The sequence below is a fragment of the Lepisma saccharinum genome, chromosome 1 (assembly GCF_977018435.1).
Source record: "Lepisma saccharinum chromosome 1, izLepSacc3.1, whole genome shotgun sequence".
Taxonomy (NCBI): Eukaryota; Metazoa; Arthropoda; class Insecta; order Zygentoma; family Lepismatidae; genus Lepisma; species Lepisma saccharinum.
In genome coordinates this window covers 84,744,831-84,763,413 of record NC_139229.1, presented here as the reverse complement: position 1 = coordinate 84,763,413, position 18,583 = coordinate 84,744,831, and the positions used below count along the sequence as shown (strand labels likewise).

Here is an 18,583-nt window from a genome sequence, read left to right as displayed (position 1 = left end):
AGTGGGGATTCCCCATTTCCTTTGGGGATTCCCCTTGCACATTACGAAAAGCGCCGCAATTTCAACGCCCTGATATTGTTTGGATACGACTTCCTCCACTTCCGCCAGAGCCGATCTTCGTATCTTTCGTGGTTCAGACGTTATTGCTCTTTGAAAGAGGTGTGAACCGATTTTCTCACGGCTCTGGCAGCCACACGGTGCCGTTTTCGTAATTTTGCCACATGGCACTTTCGGCTTGTTTTTCCTTCTAGATTCACCCCCCTAAGTTTGTAATGGGAGTTCGAAATCACCCTGTATATGCCTTACTTCTCTCCCCTTCTCCTCGCCAGAGGAAGAAAGTGATCATATCTCTCTCTCCTATTCCGAGAAGGAAAGAGGAAAAGAGGACTTTGCTTCTTTATCCTTCCATTCTTTCCTCCCCCCTCTTCCCTCTCCTTGGAGTGCCTTTTCAATGCTGAGGCAGATAACGGGAAAGTAGAGGAACAAGAGAAGCCGCTTGTAGAAGTTTCTCGCATGGTTGACAATGGCGCAGGCGCAGTAACTCAAAACAAAACCGGATTCGATTCCAGCTGACTTCCGGAATTGGAACGATTCATTCACTTGCTTGTTTTTCTTTCCTTTGGAACGATTCATTCCGGAATGACCCATCACTATTAGCCACATATCAAGAAAGACCAAAAAAGCAGAGCAGCTTTTATAATCAACACAAAAATTCATCTAGGTCTTTTGAGGGGCCACCCTTATGACGTAGTGGTAACATTGTTGCCTTGTAATCAAAGGGTCCTGGGTTCGATACCCAGTGGTTCGGATTCCACTTGAAACTCTATGTCCAGTATCACTTAGCCTATCTGTGCATAAAGTGGACTTAACAATTCAAGCAAATTCATCAATGTCTTTCAAATTTGCAATAGGTCAATTTTTTTAAATATTATTTTTCAGTAAGTACAACTCTGCCGTAGTCTCATTTTCAGTGAAAGGGACATCATAACCAGATTGGCAGCTGATTGGAAAAACTTATTAAAGCAATGCCAGTTGTAATGACTATTCTGCATGCAGCCTTTATCTTACAAGAACTATTTGGAATTAGACATATATATCGTGATGAATAGCTAATTGTCTTGAAAATACCTTAGAAATCTGTAGCCACAGTTCCAACTTGTGATGATATATGGATGATTTGAATAATAGAATACACTGCATTCAACATCCTCCACCAGATGAAGAAATAATACAAATAATAATAATTAACACACATATCATTTATTTATCTTATATAATTAAACATTTATATTTACAATAATTTATAGTGGTTTGTAACAGCTCTATCTTTTAAATATTTTTTTATGTAACCCACATATCTGTATAAAAAACACTTCTTATATTGACAATATAACAGGAAAAATTGTCATGTATTCTGCATCCAAAAAACTGTACACAGTCAAATTGCTCTCTTCTCTTGAGATTTCCTATCCAGATATAGGAAGGGCTCCCCTAAAGCGAGAGTCATGAACAGAGGAGATCGATTTTATGTGAGTCGCTCCACGAACAGTTAGCGGGCAACATGTTGAATCCCATGTGATGTTGAGATGTGCTGTTGGTTGGGTTTTGTTGTTGGGTTGCTGTCAACCTAATAAAACAAGAAATATGAAACATTTCTCATCAATAATCAACAACAAAACCATATATGCATTTGTGTCTTCTGGTTTTATTTTCAATTGGCATCCCACTTGGATGCTAGACTTAGGCATGATGTCCCATCCCTTACAAGACAGTCCCTTTTTTTGAGGCTCTCTTCTGATTTTTTAAACTTAAAATGGATACCTATATGACAATGGCATAGAATTACTGCAACAATACACCTTCTCTACTATTACTGTGAACTATGACATTGGGTAGAAATTATTTCACATTCCAGTGCCAACAATGTGCCATATTCCAATTTTCTTGAAATATTGGAGTTTCCTCTCTGTTTACCTGAAACTAATGCCCCACCGTACGTGTGTTTTCGTACATGAATGATTTGTGGACAAGTGAGAACACTCTTTCAGTACAAACTTTGAAGCTATGTTGATTAATAACATGAACTTGAATCACATGTGTGTAAACTTTAACAAAATGTTATTTGAAAAGGACGTACTGAAGAAGATTCATGACTTCTAATACTAAAGAACTGCTTCATTGCGGAGTACAGCGCATATCACCATGTTATGTGGTATTTATGCAGTATTTATATATTTATTTAATTAGTTTTCAAGCACAAGTAAGTGTTCATGAAGAAACAGTTTTTATATTAAAATGTGAACATTGTGCCTTCCTTTTTTGCCCGTTTTTCCTTCAGGATAATATTAGAAATGTCCCTTTTTGTTGTTTTCAAAACCTAGTCACCTTATGCTCGACATCACCTCATGTATCACTTGTTGCACCTCCCTGACAGTGTAATGGTAAAGCTGTCACCTTGTAATCAAGGAGTCCCAGGTTCGAGACCTAGAATAGGCACATAGTGGTTTGGATCCCACTTTAAAACTATTAGTCCAGTCCCAACAAAAGTGCATAAAAGTGGACTTAATACAACAACTCAAACAAACTCATGTCCCTTGTCTCTTTGATGTCAAATTTCCCAAATGTTTGATTAAGCAGTTGATTACTAAACAGTTTCAATTCTACAAGCTACTAGTTAACAATACTAAATGGCCAGAAAAACTTATTACAGTGTCACACTTGAATTTATCTTTATTCAGATACTGTCACACTACACATACACTGAAAGACAGTGTTTTCACACTTTTGAGAGAAAAGATAGTTGCTATGGCTTATGAAATAGGTCATAGCAACTGTAAGTTGACGCACAATTTCCAGTTGTCGAGTACTTTTATCCTTAACTTTTAATCTTGTTTTTAGTCGTGTGCATTTAATCCTCTTCCCTAATAAAGGATCAAGGTGTGTTCAAAAATTTAACCAATTCAAAGGTACATGTCTAGACAATAGTTCTTTTTAATATTTTTATGAAATACATCAAGTCAAACGTTGAGTTTTCAATAGTGTAATAATAATATTGAATTCATATTACTATGGTATAAAGTGGAACCTCAATTTTACGTTTTTCAGAGGTCCAAGCTGAAAAAAACTGAAAATGTAATATCGAGGAAAGTTTGGGACCATCACGATTGAATGTATAATGCGTGGAAAATGTAAAACTGGGGAATGTAATTCCACTATATTATTAGGCCCTTGAAAACTAAAGCCCTACTTTTTGTGGGATGTGGTTAGGAAATGTCTTACAAATATTGGCTTTAAGAATATTTAACTATTCATCTTTAATATCGGAATAAACTGAACTTCATCAGTATTTCTTTTCCTATCATTTTTTTTTCTTTCAATTTTTGAAACTTCGTAATTTTAATTGTGTTCCAATCAATCTACCCATTCGCTTCCTCCTGTTCAGGATCTAGCTTTTTAAATATCATCTAGATATTCTTTAAATCTCTTCCTAATAATCCTATTATTGTTTGTTCTAATGTGAATGTGATTGCATGGACATCTCCAGAGATGTGATTTCTCATGTCATGTATTTAATGTAAAATCAAATCATAAGTTAAAGTGGCATCTTGCATACCATTCTGCAGCATATGTAATCAATCATACTTTTTACTACCTCCCTGTTCTAGGCCCTAGAGTCTAGTCAGAAGCTGCCTAGATCAATCTTCCATCCAGAATCCTCCCTTATGATTACTGTACCGGTAGACAACACAAAGAAATATTTGATTGAACTACCCCAATGAACATATAGATATCAGTTTCTGGAGAAAGTTTAACAGGCTGCCATGATGTAAATAAAACTGTAATTATGTGGCAATAATTATAAAAGTTGTGAAATATATAATTCAAAATTGATAATTATACATACCTTGCAAATCCTGTGTTCAAATTATCTAATTCTTCATCATCAAAACACACCTTAAAAAAAAAAGAAATTATTTTAGACTGTCTTCATATTTATTTAATTCTATATATATTTTCTGATATTTCTGGCACATGCCTATTTTTTTACACTATATATCAACCACATCAGTACATCAACCAAAGAATACAAAAAAATAAGATGTAATTTCTCAGGCTATAACCTTTGACAAGTTAAAAGTTAATGTATTCTTTATTTGGACCTGACAGTCCATGATGTACATTTTTTCCTTTTCTATTGGGGTTTACGAACTTTAGTATTTTTCCCCCCCATAACATTTTTTGTATGTAATATGATCTATGTCTTCCATATTGTTACACATACAATTAGGATTTTATGTAAATGACTATTTGTAGTTGTATGTCCTGACCAGATGCGATAATGCTACCACATTCTTTCTACTTTTCACTTTTGTAAATCAGGGTCTGATTCTATTAAAATTAGTTATGCTCTTAGTAGCAGCAGTGGTCTAGTCGGTAGGGCATGTGACTGCCACATGGGAGACAGGTTTGATTCCTGGGGTGGGTGATTTAAGATCGGAATTTTTCTGGCCTTGTACCCACATAAAGTGTCTCTGGGGCTTGCCCAACCTCAAATCAATGTGTACTTTGGGTCAACCCTGGGGATAAAAGGTGGCCCGAGTGTGGTGCTGATCATTCACCTCCAAAATGGCCAAGATCGAGAATGTGTGGTGCCCTACCCCCACATCCCCTAAATGTGCATTCATGGCACAGTGTTATATGCATGTGGAACTTTAATTTACCTTACCTTATGTTCTTACAAAATCCACCAACATTTTGAAATTCGTTTTTACACCATTCCTTCCAACTGCCCTTCAATATAAAAGTGCAGGTTGTAAATGGACATGCACCGGACACACATGGCGCATTAAAAAGGTAAGGACACACTTTTTTGGAGAGAGTTGAAAATGCCCTCTCTTCTTACAAAGCTAAAAACATTAGTTAAAAATCTCCCAGCATGGATGCAGGCCCGTAGCCGGGCAGGGTCCAGGGAGGCTTAGTCCCCCCTGGCTTTGTCGTCAGCTCCCCTTTCATTGTTGTTAGCACCCGGTCATTAGATAAAACTATTGTATAATTTGTTTGTAGTGACAAGTGAAAATGTAGAACGCGGATATTATGTGCTCATAATTTGATGAAAGGACAAATTCACAGAACGAAGATCAGCTATCACATTTCTTCATCTTGTTTATGAACTGAAGTCTTAAGTAGCGGAAAGCACAGGTTGTCTACAAATGTTTGAAAGCTGTTTCATGATGTTACTGTACATGTATCATTGAACGTATCACGAAGTAACTTTGCAGTTTTGTAGAGAAACTCAACAAGTTTTGTGACACGTTACAAGTCATGGGAGTTTTCTGTTCACCATGGCACCGTTAAGCATATTCGTGACTTTCCGGAACTTGATGCTTTTTGTGCACTCTCAAAATTTAGAGTTTACGGCCACTTCATCTCCAGCGAACAACCATTACAGAATACGGGTATCTTGACATGTTAGAAAATTGGCTCATGCCACAGTTCGAGACAGACAGTGAGAACTTTATCCACCAGTTGGATGGTGCTCCGCCCCAGTTCCATCACGATGTCCAAAAATTCTTAACCACCAGAGTGTCAAACCGATGGGTCGGTCATTGTGGAAATGATCAACAACTGATGTCATTGCCTCACGGTGATTTTTTTGTGTGGGGGGTTATGTGAAGGATCTAGTGTTTGTGCCTCCATTACCGAGTGATCTAGGCAGAACTGCGGGCTCGTATCATCAGTGCTTTTGATCAAATTGATAGGTACATGATTCATCGCATTTGGGAATAATTTTATAAAGATTATGTCTGCAGAATCACGAAGAGGGGGGCATATCGACCACTTGTAATGTGTCACAAAAATTGTTGAGTTTCTCTATAAAACTGTAAAGTTACTTCACAATATGTTCAATAATACACGTACAGTAACATCGTGAAACAGCTTCAATCATTTGTAGACACCCTGTATTTAGTAGGTTGTATAGAGTTTAGAAAGTTCTTACATAGCAGGGCCGTAGCCAGGCTGACCTCCCCCTTGACATTAGATAAAACTATTTTGTATAATTTGCAGTGAAGAGTGAAAATAAAGACAGCAGATGTTATTTTGCTCATAGCTTGGTGAAGGATAAATTCACAGAACATAAACTTCATCTTGTTTATGAGCTGAAGTCGAAGTAGCGGCAAGTATTTAGAAGATTTTCTAGACTATAGAATGTTATTTCACAGAGGAGCTTATTTATTCCAAAAGGATGTGCCGAACATTTAAAATGACATTACAGGCACGGCACAGCAAAGGGTCCAGCCCTTGCAGCAAATGATGATGTGTGAGATGACTGTGTCCAATCTGAAGCGGAGTTAAAATGACCTCTTCTCAACATGAGGGGATGGTGCCAATGTGCCAGAGTTGCTCCGTACAGTCTCCCGTTTAGACAGAAATCTGTGCTGTGACTTTGACGTCATCATCCACATTCCTTCCATATCTGCATCAAAGGTCAACACTTCCTAAGGTTTGGGAACGAAGGGAAGTTTTGTTCCTTCAGCTGGGGGTGGAATGTATGGTAGGAACTATGATTGAATATTGTGCATTTTTTTGTATGATATAAATATCTGCATCATCAAAAGTAGTGTGTAGTATGTAATAAGGGATGATGTCAATAGCAATTAACACTTCAATGTATATTTTAGAAGATACCTATATAAAAATGTACTATTTGTGTGATATTTCTAAAACTTAATGACCTCATCCCCCCCCCACACACACACACACAAATAATTTACCTTAATTTAATACTGTAAAATTTTTGAAAAATGGACTTGGTTTACAAAGCCCCCCTGATAACCTGTGAGCCCCCCCCCCCCCCCTCTGGAGATCAATTCTAGCTACGGGCCTGCATGGATGATAAATCACTGGATAGGTTGAAACTGTTCCTGAGAAAATTAAAATTTGCACATTCAAAAAGGATGTGCCGAACATTTAAAATGACATTACAGGCACGGCACAGCAAAGGGTCCAACGCTTGCAGCAAATGATGATATGTGAGATAGCTGTGTCCAATCTGAAGTGGAGTTAAAATGACCTCTTCTCAATATGAGGGGATGGTACTAATGTGCCAGAGTTGCTCCATGCAGGGATGTCCACCTGAATTCACCCACTCTGAGAATTAAACCTGGGTCTCCTTTATGGCAGTCAGATCCTCTACTGATTGGACCACTATAGTTCAATAACCTTCCTTTAAAAATGCTATGATGCCGTATATGCATTTGGTAAGGTTGTGGAATGCAGTCGAGACAGCAAAGATAAAGGACACTCACCCATGGCTTGACATTGTCCGTGATGACATCTTTGTCTTGAGAGAGATCTATGAGCAAACTCCTACTGCTTCCTTTCAAGTTCCTTTTACTACTTGGCTCATTCACGTTGTTGTGATAAGCTACAAATAGAGCCAGAGGAAAGAATATTAGCAACAAATGAAATTATTTCAATACATGCAAATGTAATGAGCCTCATGTGTATTATATCCCACAAAGAGTTCATAAATTCTTCAGGGAGCTGGATTACTATCCTTTGTTGATCCTGACTCAGGATCTTGATGTTCTACTACGGACATACCGTACATATTTTGTTTTAGTGGAAGAAAGAAACTCAAGTTTCATAGTAATATGTTTATTTTATCCCAGGTTTGAAAACTGGTTAAATCATGGTTATTGTGTTTGTCCCATTTCCCATATCATCAGTTGATCATTTATCCTCATCGTAAAGTAACCAGAAGAGATAGAGAAAGACATAGGTATAACTTGGCGTGGGCACTTGCCCCCTCAAAATTTTCAGGTTTATTAAGATTTACAAGTTAGCAGTACATTTGTTAACCTCGTGGGACCTGCGGAACAAAGTAATAATTTACAAAATGAATTCACAAAGGTCACGATCATCTATTTATCATACAATTCGTGCAAGGAGAGGGAAGCAGTATGGATAACATCATCATGGCAGACTTGAATTTATTGTGTTGTCTTTATATTTATATATAACACATTATTTTATTAGTCGCATAGCTGTCAGTTTTCTTAAATTCGAAAGTAAGATGAGCTTCAACACATTCCTGTGAGAAATTTCCAACCTAAACAGCTCAAGTTGAGAATTTTTAGAAGTTCATTTAATTTCTAGGTTTTGTTGTCTTTTGAAGTGGTCTCCCTCCTGATAATTAGTTTACTTACATAAAAAATAGAACATCACATGACATTTTAGAAGCTAGTGTAAATATACAAGCATACTTACTGGAACTATTTCTCTCAATTTCATTTTTTGTGTCTGCGTCGTTTGACGTTATCCTTGCTATCTCATTTTCATGAGACATTTGCCAGACTTCATAAGCTGTATTGAAGGACTCTGCAATAGTGAGCGTTACTGCCTGTGCCTGCAAGAGAATTTAAATAATACAACATAAATACAGGGCTACCCTAAGTGATGTTTCCGATTTGAAACATAATATTATTCATGTTTAATGGAATTGATATGGATGGATGTAGGTAGGGATACATTATTACCCAGTGAGCTTTTTGAGAATCAGAGCTTTTAAGCGAATAAACTGTCCAGGTATCAAAACATAATTATCCTACCTATTGTTCAGCTCAACTTCATTCTCTTAGAATTCAATATATTTCTGAATTATGACATTTTTATATATTCCTTTCTTTTCATCTTTCATGCTTTCTTTCTAATTTATTCATAATTTGGTTAAAGAGAGACGCGGTAGTATATAAATACGGAGAAACTAGTACTCACTTTTATCCGCGAGGCTGTTTTTTCTTCTTTTTTGATTAATTTCAGTGGCCACTACCACCATCCTCGTTGGAACTTGCTGTGCTGTTGCTTGGCGTGCATCTTTTGTTTGTAGTTTTCTGGCTGCCGCTAGGTGCACTGTTGTTAACTGTGCATCTGGGTTAGTGTCGTCTGCTATTTCCGGGCGATAACTGTTTTAGTAGGGGAAGCCAAGTGTGGTGTGCTTGCCTGCTATCGATGTTTAGTTCGTGCGGGAAGTGCATTATGGCATGCGTTTCCTTGATTTTGGTGTCTACAAGCGTGTGGGCAGTGTGTTTGACTTGAACCTTTTGTATTTTATGGCTATTGTATTTGATATGTTTAGCCAGACCAGTGGTGGGTTGGGCTTTTTTCGCATCTGCTAGGTGCTGTTGGATTATTTCATTGACAGATCTGATGGACCTGCCGATGTAATGAGCCTTGCATTCACACTCTGCATGGTATACACCTGGGTTATCAAGGGGGGAGAGGAAGTACAGTTTGTGTTTGTTCAGTTTATCAGCTATTTTGGAATTGTTGCAGAACACATATGTCTAAAAGCTGACAAAACTAACCAGTTTGTAATCATGCACAAGGGCGATTACTCTACAAAATTAATAGACAAACTAAACAGTGACTCATACAGTGTCATCAAAAAGGACCCCACAGACAGGTACAATAGAATTGTGAAAAATGCAGTGAAATCTAGTGCCATACTTAGTGAAGAAGACCACAAATTCCTTCTCAACCCCCACCCTTCACCTGCCATTGACTATGGCATTCCTAAAACTCATAAACCTGGAATCCCCATGCACCTTATAATAGCTGGCTTCAATTACCCCACGGTCCACCTAACGAACTGGCTAATAAACAAAATATCTCAATTCAACCACAAACTAACATATGTGTTCCGCAACAGTGCCGATGCTAAAAATCTGATGACTTCAATAGTGCAAGCTGACAGTGCAAAATTAGCCAGCACTGACATAGTAGATATGTACAGTTCAATCCCCATAGACCTAGCGCTGTGTTCAGTTGAAAGACGGCTGATAACAAACAGAATCCCTGCTCTAGAGGTACAAGAGATAACCAGGCTATTGGAAGTTTGTCTAAAACACAATTACTTTCAGTTTGAGGATAAATTCTACAATCAATCCGAGGGCCTTGCGATGGGCAATCCGCTATCAGCTCCTTTAGCTAACATTGTCACGCACCTGGCTGAAAAAGAGATACTCCACACTCCAAAATTACAATACATCCGATATGGAAGGTACGCGGACGACACTATAGTCGTGAACAAGAATACAGAAGAACTCAACCTTCTAGTGAACAAGCTAAATAGCATCCACCCCAGGCTCAACTTCACCGTAGAACAAGAAAAACATGGTAAAATCAACTTCCTGGACATCACCATCAGCCATGCACTTAACAAATTCACAACCACTGTCTACAGAAAACCAGATGCATGCAACCAGTACATACATGCTCTCTTTAGCCATCCCACCAAACAAAAAGCTAATGTGTGGCTGAACTTTTTATCGAAGAGCCTTCTCCTACTGTTGCAGAGAAGAGGATCTACGAGAGGAGATAGCCACCATCACTGAAATAGCCCTGAAACATGGCTACACTGAAGCACAACTTTCCACTTGGTGCAGTAAAGTGAAAATACAGGTCAGACACCCTAACCAACCACAATCAACCCATCCACAAGCAACTCAGCCACAATCAACCCCCAGCGGCCAATATAAATGGTTTGCCTTCCCCTACCATCCCACCACTTCCAACCGCATATCGGCCAATATAAATGGTTTGCCTTCCCCTAACATCCCACCACTTCCAACCGCATATCCAAAGCCCTTCTCCCATATGGCATCAAAGTAGCGCACAAACCCAATTCCAAAATAGCTGATAAACTGAACGAACAAACGGTACTTCCTCTCCCCTCTTGATAACCCAGGTGTATACGATGCAGAGTGTGAGTGCAAGGCTCATTACATCGGCAGGTCCATCAGATCTGACAATGAAAGAATCCAACAGCACCTAGCAGATGCGAAAAAAGCCCAACCCACCACTGGTCTTGCTAAACATATCAAATACAATAGCCATAAAATTCAAAAGGTTCAAGTCAAACACACTGCCCACATGCTCATAGACACCAAAATCAAGGAAACGCACGCCATAATGCACTTCCCGCACGAACTAAACATCGATAGCGAGCAAGCGCACCATACTTGGATAACTACAACAGTTATCGCCCGGAAATAGCAGACGACACAAACCCAGATGCACAGTTAACAACAGCGCACCTAGCGGCAGCGAGAGAACTACAAACAAAAGATGCACGCCAAGCAACAGCACAGCAAGTTCCAACGAGGATGGTGGCAGTGGTCACTGAAATTAATCGAAAAAGAAGAAAAAACAGCTTTGCAGATAAAAGTGAGTATTAGTTTCTCCGTATTTCTAATTTACATTGGCATGTACATCATGTGCATTGGTTGCATGTACTACTACTGTAATACACTTGACTATTTAAGATAAGTTTGCCCCAAAATAAATTGAAACACAGTCTATAACTTACCATTTTCCTCTTTGGACAGAGAAATACATGGCACTCCATTGTTTCATTGGTGTTTGTTGCAATGAAAGCAAAAACATGGTCATGGGTGGAGTCGGTTGAGCAGTATGAGATTCTGTGGAAGAGAATGATTCATGGGAATAATTTTGAGCTAAAACATGGGCTGTTAAAAATTAAGATGTATCAACAATATCAAAATTAACTCTTTAGTGAATAACAGATTTTTGTTAATGACAGCTCAAGGCAAAATTCAACTACACTTTACAAGCTTTTGAACAGAAAAAAACACTCCTTGTTTTTAGCCAATTCATTACAAGTGTGCTCGATTTTTATTTCAGCAAAGTTCCAACGCTGAAAACCAAAGTTTAAGTCTATCTTGTCATAAATCTTTAAAATTATTCTTATACAGTGACAAATAATGAATACAATTTTCAGTTTTAAATCCAATGTGATAATTATGTATGTGTTACATCTGTCATTAAGAGTTCCTTACAATTTGGAATAATATATTATTATTATTATAAATACAATTAATAATTCCCTTTATTTTCTATAATTGTAAATTATTCCATCCTAACAATTACATTTCAGATAAGAACTTTCAAACCAGAGAATAGTTTTGTTTGCTGTAGGGAGGAGAATTTCTTGTTAACCAATGTTAAGCAGTGTGAATATTTAGTTCAAGCTCTTTTGATGACTTCAAGGTATCATGAATTTTCATGCTTGTAAACAGCGGCGGCTCTAAGGGGAGAGGCGCCGTGCTGTGGCTCTACCCTCAGAAAAAGAAAAGGCACTTGCTTTGCCAAAATATAGTTAAATTAATACATTTACGAACGAGGAGATTTGAATCTCGTAAGCGTTCGAGCTTACGGCCGCCTCAATTCCTGAGCCGCATCCCCAGCTGTTCTCTCACTTGCTCTGGGCCAGCATAGTCTGGCCTGTGCGCAGAGGCATGCACGAAGGCATGAAAAAGTCTCCGCAGTTTTAACGAGCGAGGAGGTGGTAGCCCAGTGGTAGCCATAAGACAACCAGCTGTGCCCCTTTTCATCTGGCACGACGTGAGAGTTTTTGCATTGTGTTGACATAGTTGCAAACTTTACAGAGAAGTGACTAATCCTGACCGATTTGTAATACTCGTTGGAGAAGTAATTCGCGAGAAAGATACTTTCCTGCATACTTGGCAAGAACGAACATAATATCTTCCCCAAATTTATATAACCATTTAGATAGATGCGTCTAAAGAGCCATCCAGACTTTTTTGTTATCGATTTCTTCCTTAAGAAAAGATATATCCCTTGCTCTCACGCACACAGACACTCACGAGTTGCAACTGACGTTGACAACATTGAAGACATTTTCTGTACAAAAGAATTGCCTAAATATCAAAGGGAATTCACATCACCAGGAGATTTTTTACTTTAATATTTGTAAAAAATCACACGGAAAAACTATCAGCATAAGAATTTCACTTGGAGATATAATTCAATTTCTTGCATTGAATTGTAAAAATTGTAGATCTACAGTTCATTTAGCAGATAATCATATTTCAGTTGTTAGTAACACCGATTGTTGATGTAACGTCTGCTGTGCTGGGGTTGCAAATTATAAACAAAGCAAGGCGAGCGTGATCGACTCGGTGTCTCTAATTGTTCAGTGTTTTTCTTTTTAGTGAAGTGAAAGTGTCCGATGGTGTGTGAAAGGAAGGGTAGTTAGTAAAGATGAATCAGGTTAGAGCATTATTACATACACCGTTTTCCAAGGTACTATACAATATTAAATTAAAAGTTAAACAACTTGGTTGTCCCACGCCAGATTTAAACATCAATTCTATTTAAAAATATAAAAAAAATGGTAAAGGTGACAGGCGTCGAAATTTTAATAGTCACATTTATTTCCTAGAAACTCTGGCCGACCTCCGCACAGCAGAATCTCGGCCTGGGCATCGGTGTTCTTTGTGAGTGTTCACTCATCTTTGTCTTCGCGATTAGCCAAAAGTAGTACAAATGTGAAGTAAAATAAACCAATCTTAGGAACTCTGAATTTTTGTCTGCAATTTTAGTAAATGAAGTTCCATTAAAATTACCTCTTTCATTAGATTTCTATGACATATGATAGCGAAAATTTTTCGATTTCTTGATCACGTTGGCACTACCCAACGTACTAGCTGCCAGCCACCACTGCTTGTAAATAATATTCTCCAAAAAGTAGTGGGGACTACCTACTGTAATTCAATTAGTCAATTAATGCCAAAATATTATTTGTATTTATATTTTGATTATTATATTCAATATTCGATGTAAGAATTACAAATAACCCACCAAAAGTATTATTTGTCAAAATAATTATTGTAGTATCTGACTTTGGGACTGACATAACCAATCAAAATGCATTGAAGCCAAGACAATATTGTAAGTATTTATGAAGAGCTCGGGTAAAAAAAATTTTAGGTTTATGCCAGTATTAATGGGCAAAGCTTGTGATTAGAATGGATATAGGAAGGTGGGGCAAGCCGGGGTATTGAGGTAAGATGGGGTACAGGGTGTTTTTGCCAAATAAATGGCACCATTCATCTGATGTTATTGGAACTTCATCAACACATAGTACTCTTTGTCTGGACAGCCACTGGTCTCAGTTTGAGATGACGTTCCAGGAAGAACAGTATGTACATACATTTTCCACCCTCCGTTGCAATAATTCGGCAAACTATATGCTGCTGTAAGTTACAATGGGGTTATTATTCTGAAGGCATGCTTATATTATCTGTCCAGCATGCTTGTCGGATATCATAAAACAGATTATGTAGTTATTTTCGATTCACACATTTTGTGTTAAGATCGTGCAACCTGATAATGTCATGTTGGGGCATGATGGGGTGGGGCATAACGGGGTACTACCCCAGTTGACAGTAATGTGTTTAGTGAAGCAGACTTTTTGCCTTCTGCAACAACCAACAATCAGCATTCAGCTCCCTCCCGGTGCTGCCACAACAGAAACAGCTTCAACCCTTTATGCTGAGTCTTCGACATTGTTGCTGAGGAACCAATGTCATCCTCCTTTAAAGTTGCCGGTCCTCTATTAATTGTGCCTATTCCAAATGCAGATCAATAGAACAAAAGAGGATCTTCAAATCGACGTGGAAAGACGGCTCTCTTAACAGAATCACCGTACAGAGCAGAACAAACTCATCAAATAATGAAAGCAGCACCCAAGCGCAAGTTGGTCTTTCCAAAGCCAAGAAACACCAACAAGGCTCTACTGTCAGGATTTTTCTGATGAATGTTGGACCAGGTGTCGTGTTTGTGCACGATGCGATTTGCTTTGCGCATAATTCTTGTACAGGTGTGTCAAACTAAGACGAAAACACTGTTCATGTTTGTGGTTTGTGTGAAACTTAATTGTTTGAGTAAGTTTACACAATTTAAACGTCCACTATGTTTCTATGATTATTCTAACTTAATAATGTTACAATTATGTCGTACGTAGAGCAAACAGTTAAGGTGAGGCAAGACTGGGCAAAAGTTATTTTTTTCTAAATCACAATATATTCCAAATATTAGGCATGTCTTTTCAGTTTTCACATTTTTATAATATTAACAAAGAACCAATAAAACTATTTGTGGCAATAAAATTCATATCTGATTTCATTTTGTACTTCAAATAGTGGTCAAACATTAGTCAACCCGTCTTGCCCCACCTTCCCCTACATGTTGCTGAGTTGATAACTTTATTTGAATTGCAAATATACTTACACATATTTTCTCATATACTATTTATACGAAACTTTGTTTTTGGTGTAAGAGTGAGTAGGTATGAACACAGAAAAAGGACTATTTATAATATGAATTCGTTATTGATATTGAAAGTCCCTCACCTGTAAATGGACACTTCCAGATGGATCTCCTCTGTCGCCATGTCCACCATTTTGATGCCTTCCAGGCTGACTGTTAGTTCCACTTGTTGAACCTTCTTTCCACTGGCTTTTGCCTGCATTCGCCATAGAAGAAAACAAAGAATTAACTCTCAGTGCATCTCTAAACTATGCACTCAGTGTATGCAATTGTTTATTTCACACAATGGACTCATTACAGTATATTAGAATGACTATATAACAAATGGATGACAGAGAATAAAGGGGTGTGCAATATCTAGTTGTTTTTTTTTATTATTTTTTTTTTGCTTATACTAGCACTACGTTTCGTGAGAGTTCCTCTTCTGTTGTCTTCAGGTTGACACTTTTTTTTTATGGGGATTCAACTCACAGTGGACCTATTATTTACTACAGATCTGTTGCGCTCACCAATTTAGACACCAAAGGAGGGTGATAGCTTCTTTGGACGTTTAGGGGGTGCTAACTGACGATTTAAGACAATTAATTCTAGGCATATTGGGGCGATCTCTTAATTTTAGATGTCAAGGTTGAGATTGCCATTTTAAAATGTAAAATGAGATATGATCGTCATTCATTCTTCCCGGATTTTATTTCTGGGCAGGGGACCGCATGTTAGCCCACATCTCATTTTAATTTAAAGGTCCAGTCCTGATTAGTCTAACTGCAAATAAAGCGGACTTTAAAAACTTTACCAAGCTTTTATCGTTGTTTTTTTTTTTTTTTAGAGACTTCGGGGGAGCAATCTCTTCCCTCCCATTACTCGGCCCAGGAATGGACATTTCCACTAAAATTTATATGCAGCAATTTTAAAAATTACAACATAGAAAAATGACGACACACGTCCGTTCGGACGTTTTTTGGTTGTTGGACGCCTCGTTTCGACACTACGAACTCTGAAAAACGTGTTGTTATCCTGATTATATATACCAACCATGCAGCAGATTCACAATTACCACGAATGGACTGACTGCAATTATTATAGACCAAAAACATGACTTATCTATTAAATCAGATATCTGGAATGCCTGAAGAAGTTAAATTCTGTTTATACGAATATTTTCAATATCGTATCAAAGTCTCGAACGAGATCGAGAGTCTCGGACATTAAGTTTCGGTCTCGACTCGATTTTCCAGAGGCCTGTTTCGATGAATCTGTTGTCTTGTAGGGTTGGATTCTTGAAGCCTGGGATCCTAAGTTCGAATTATCGGTAAGACATGACTTTCCATTATTTTTCCTCGCCAGTTCTGGATATGTCCAGCTGTACGGGATCGAACAGCATCGCAAGAACGTATCTACTGTATAACTATACACGTGTGTGTTTATGAGCATGGAAATTTATCAATTTCCTGATTATAACTGTTAGTTGAGGTTTTGTTTGTCAGATGGTTAGTTTTTTCTCACATATCATAACAGTATCTCACTTTTCTTATATTGCCGCCTTTTTCAAAGCCTTTCTTCTTCCCAGTGGAGGCTCCTTTGTAGATGGAGGCCCGGGAATGGTCCTCGCGATTAACCTAGAGAGGTAGAAAAGCGACGTAAAATAACCAATATATGCTATATTTAGATTGCAAACATAAAATTATAATTTGCCTTAAATCGTATACATTTCAAACTTAACATTATTATTATTTACTTTTTATAACATCTTGTATAATTTTATATCTCAAGTATCCCTCGAACCTTATTTGGATCGGGGTCTGACGTTGGGAACCACTGGCTTGAATCCTAGTTTCAAATGACCGTTGGATTTGTGGAAAGCAGAAAATATATACCACTGATAAACCATAATATACGTATGTATGTATGTATATATATACACACACACACGGTGTGTGTAATACATCAGTAAATTTGCCCCCTACCTGCAGAAACACCTTCTGCCGCCTCTGCTCTTGCGTTAATTAATGTTTATTTTTTAAATGTACAAGTCCCAGCCCTTACCTTTAATACGCGCTTTAATTGATTTGCTTTATTTTACTTCGCTTTTCTGCCACTTTCAACTAGTCGCGACGATGAGGATGCGTGATATGATGCTATTGATGAAGAGACACTCCCAAAGAACACCCATGTCCAGGCCACGATCCGCACTCGGGGACCTCTGGCGTCGTAGCGCTGTGATAACCCGCCACGGAGGTCGGCCTTAATCCGCGCGTTTTCTGTTAAAAGTACTGTACTGTAGGTCAGTCTCTCTGCAAGTGCATATTTTGCAGATTTATTGGACATCGCAGACTTGGCTCAGGAAGTATTCATTTCCTTTCGCTGGAGGGAGTTGTTATTTTTTGCACTACCAGATTTCTGAGGTCGGTACGATCCAACTGGCAACGAAATCTGAGAATATAAATGTATCTGCTTGTACAAAGGAAGTTTTTGTGATTGTGCAACGTAATGAGCTTCATCATGACAAGCGAAACAAGGCCGGATACACTCATTTAAATCTTGAGAGCTGACTGGAACAGAGTTTTTTTAAGCAGATCTCTTGTACTTTTACAGTGCATGATCTGCTCATGCTGGTTAAATATGCGACACCTTGCGGTAAAGAAGCTATAAATCGTTTAAACCAGATTCTGATCTACGTAACGTAAGGAACACTGCTTTTTTTGTTTTTGACATAACTCTTCTTACATCTCGTATTGTTTTAAAACCAGTTTATTAGCGCAGTTGTTCATTATGTATTCCTTTCGAGTACTTTCTTGGAATGGCGTTTTGGTACAAATGCTGGTGCCTTAGTTTCAACATGGTGAAGAAGATTAAGAACCAATGCATGTTAGTGTTTCTATGAGGACAGCTTATTTTTAGACATTTATTTCTAGAAAAGGGATGTGTAAACGGGAACAGGAGGCAGGAACCAAAGGTATGTAATTAACAAATATTTACTGATTTTTATTGTTACAATCTCGATTGTCTATATTTTCACACACACACAAATGCTTATAGGTGCTTTAGCAGCAGTTGATGTATAGGCCATACATAGTGACGGCAATTAGAGAGGCAGTTGCCCCCCGCTTTTTGCCAGTTTCCCCCCCCGCACTATGCTAAACTTTATCTACCAAGGGGAAAGTAAACTCCTTGCCCACCAGTTTTGGCACCTTACCCCCTCTCAGTTTTGAAACCCAATCGCCGCCACTGGCCATATATATTGTAATAACAATTACTTTCAAAATGCATTTGCCTTAATAGAAAAATAACTAGTGTGGTTCCCTAAAAATATATTAATTTTCCAATAGGAAAGAAACGAAACGTTCATTGTTACAACCCAATAAAAAAAACGTAACACACTACATGAATAAAGCACTTCAACGATTTATACAATTGCAAACGTTTTAAA

General features: G+C 38.0%; 1 protein-coding gene across 2 annotated transcripts in view; it reads right to left on the bottom strand.

Moving 5' to 3' along the window:
- Positions 1-1,238: 1,238 nt before the first annotated feature.
- The window catches only part of LOC145983939 (low density lipoprotein receptor adapter protein 1-B-like), a 49,404-nt gene continuing 32,059 nt past the window's right edge, over positions 1,239-18,583 (bottom strand). Inside the window, exons 3-9 of one of the 2 annotated variants that reach the window (XM_083117119.1) lie at positions 16,680-16,772; positions 15,240-15,352; positions 11,372-11,483; positions 8,272-8,410; positions 7,308-7,426; positions 3,905-3,954; positions 1,239-1,627 (exon numbers count right to left, since the gene is read on the bottom strand). In XM_083117119.1, the coding sequence (XP_082973245.1) occupies positions 1,504-1,627; positions 3,905-3,954; positions 7,308-7,426; positions 8,272-8,410; positions 11,372-11,483; positions 15,240-15,352; positions 16,680-16,772 (750 nt within the window). In that variant the 3' untranslated portion in view covers positions 1,239-1,503. The remainder of the gene's footprint in view (positions 1,628-3,904; positions 3,955-7,307; positions 7,427-8,271; positions 8,411-11,371; positions 11,484-15,239; positions 15,353-16,679; positions 16,773-18,583) is intronic. The other variant, XM_083117129.1, reaches the window with a different exon arrangement.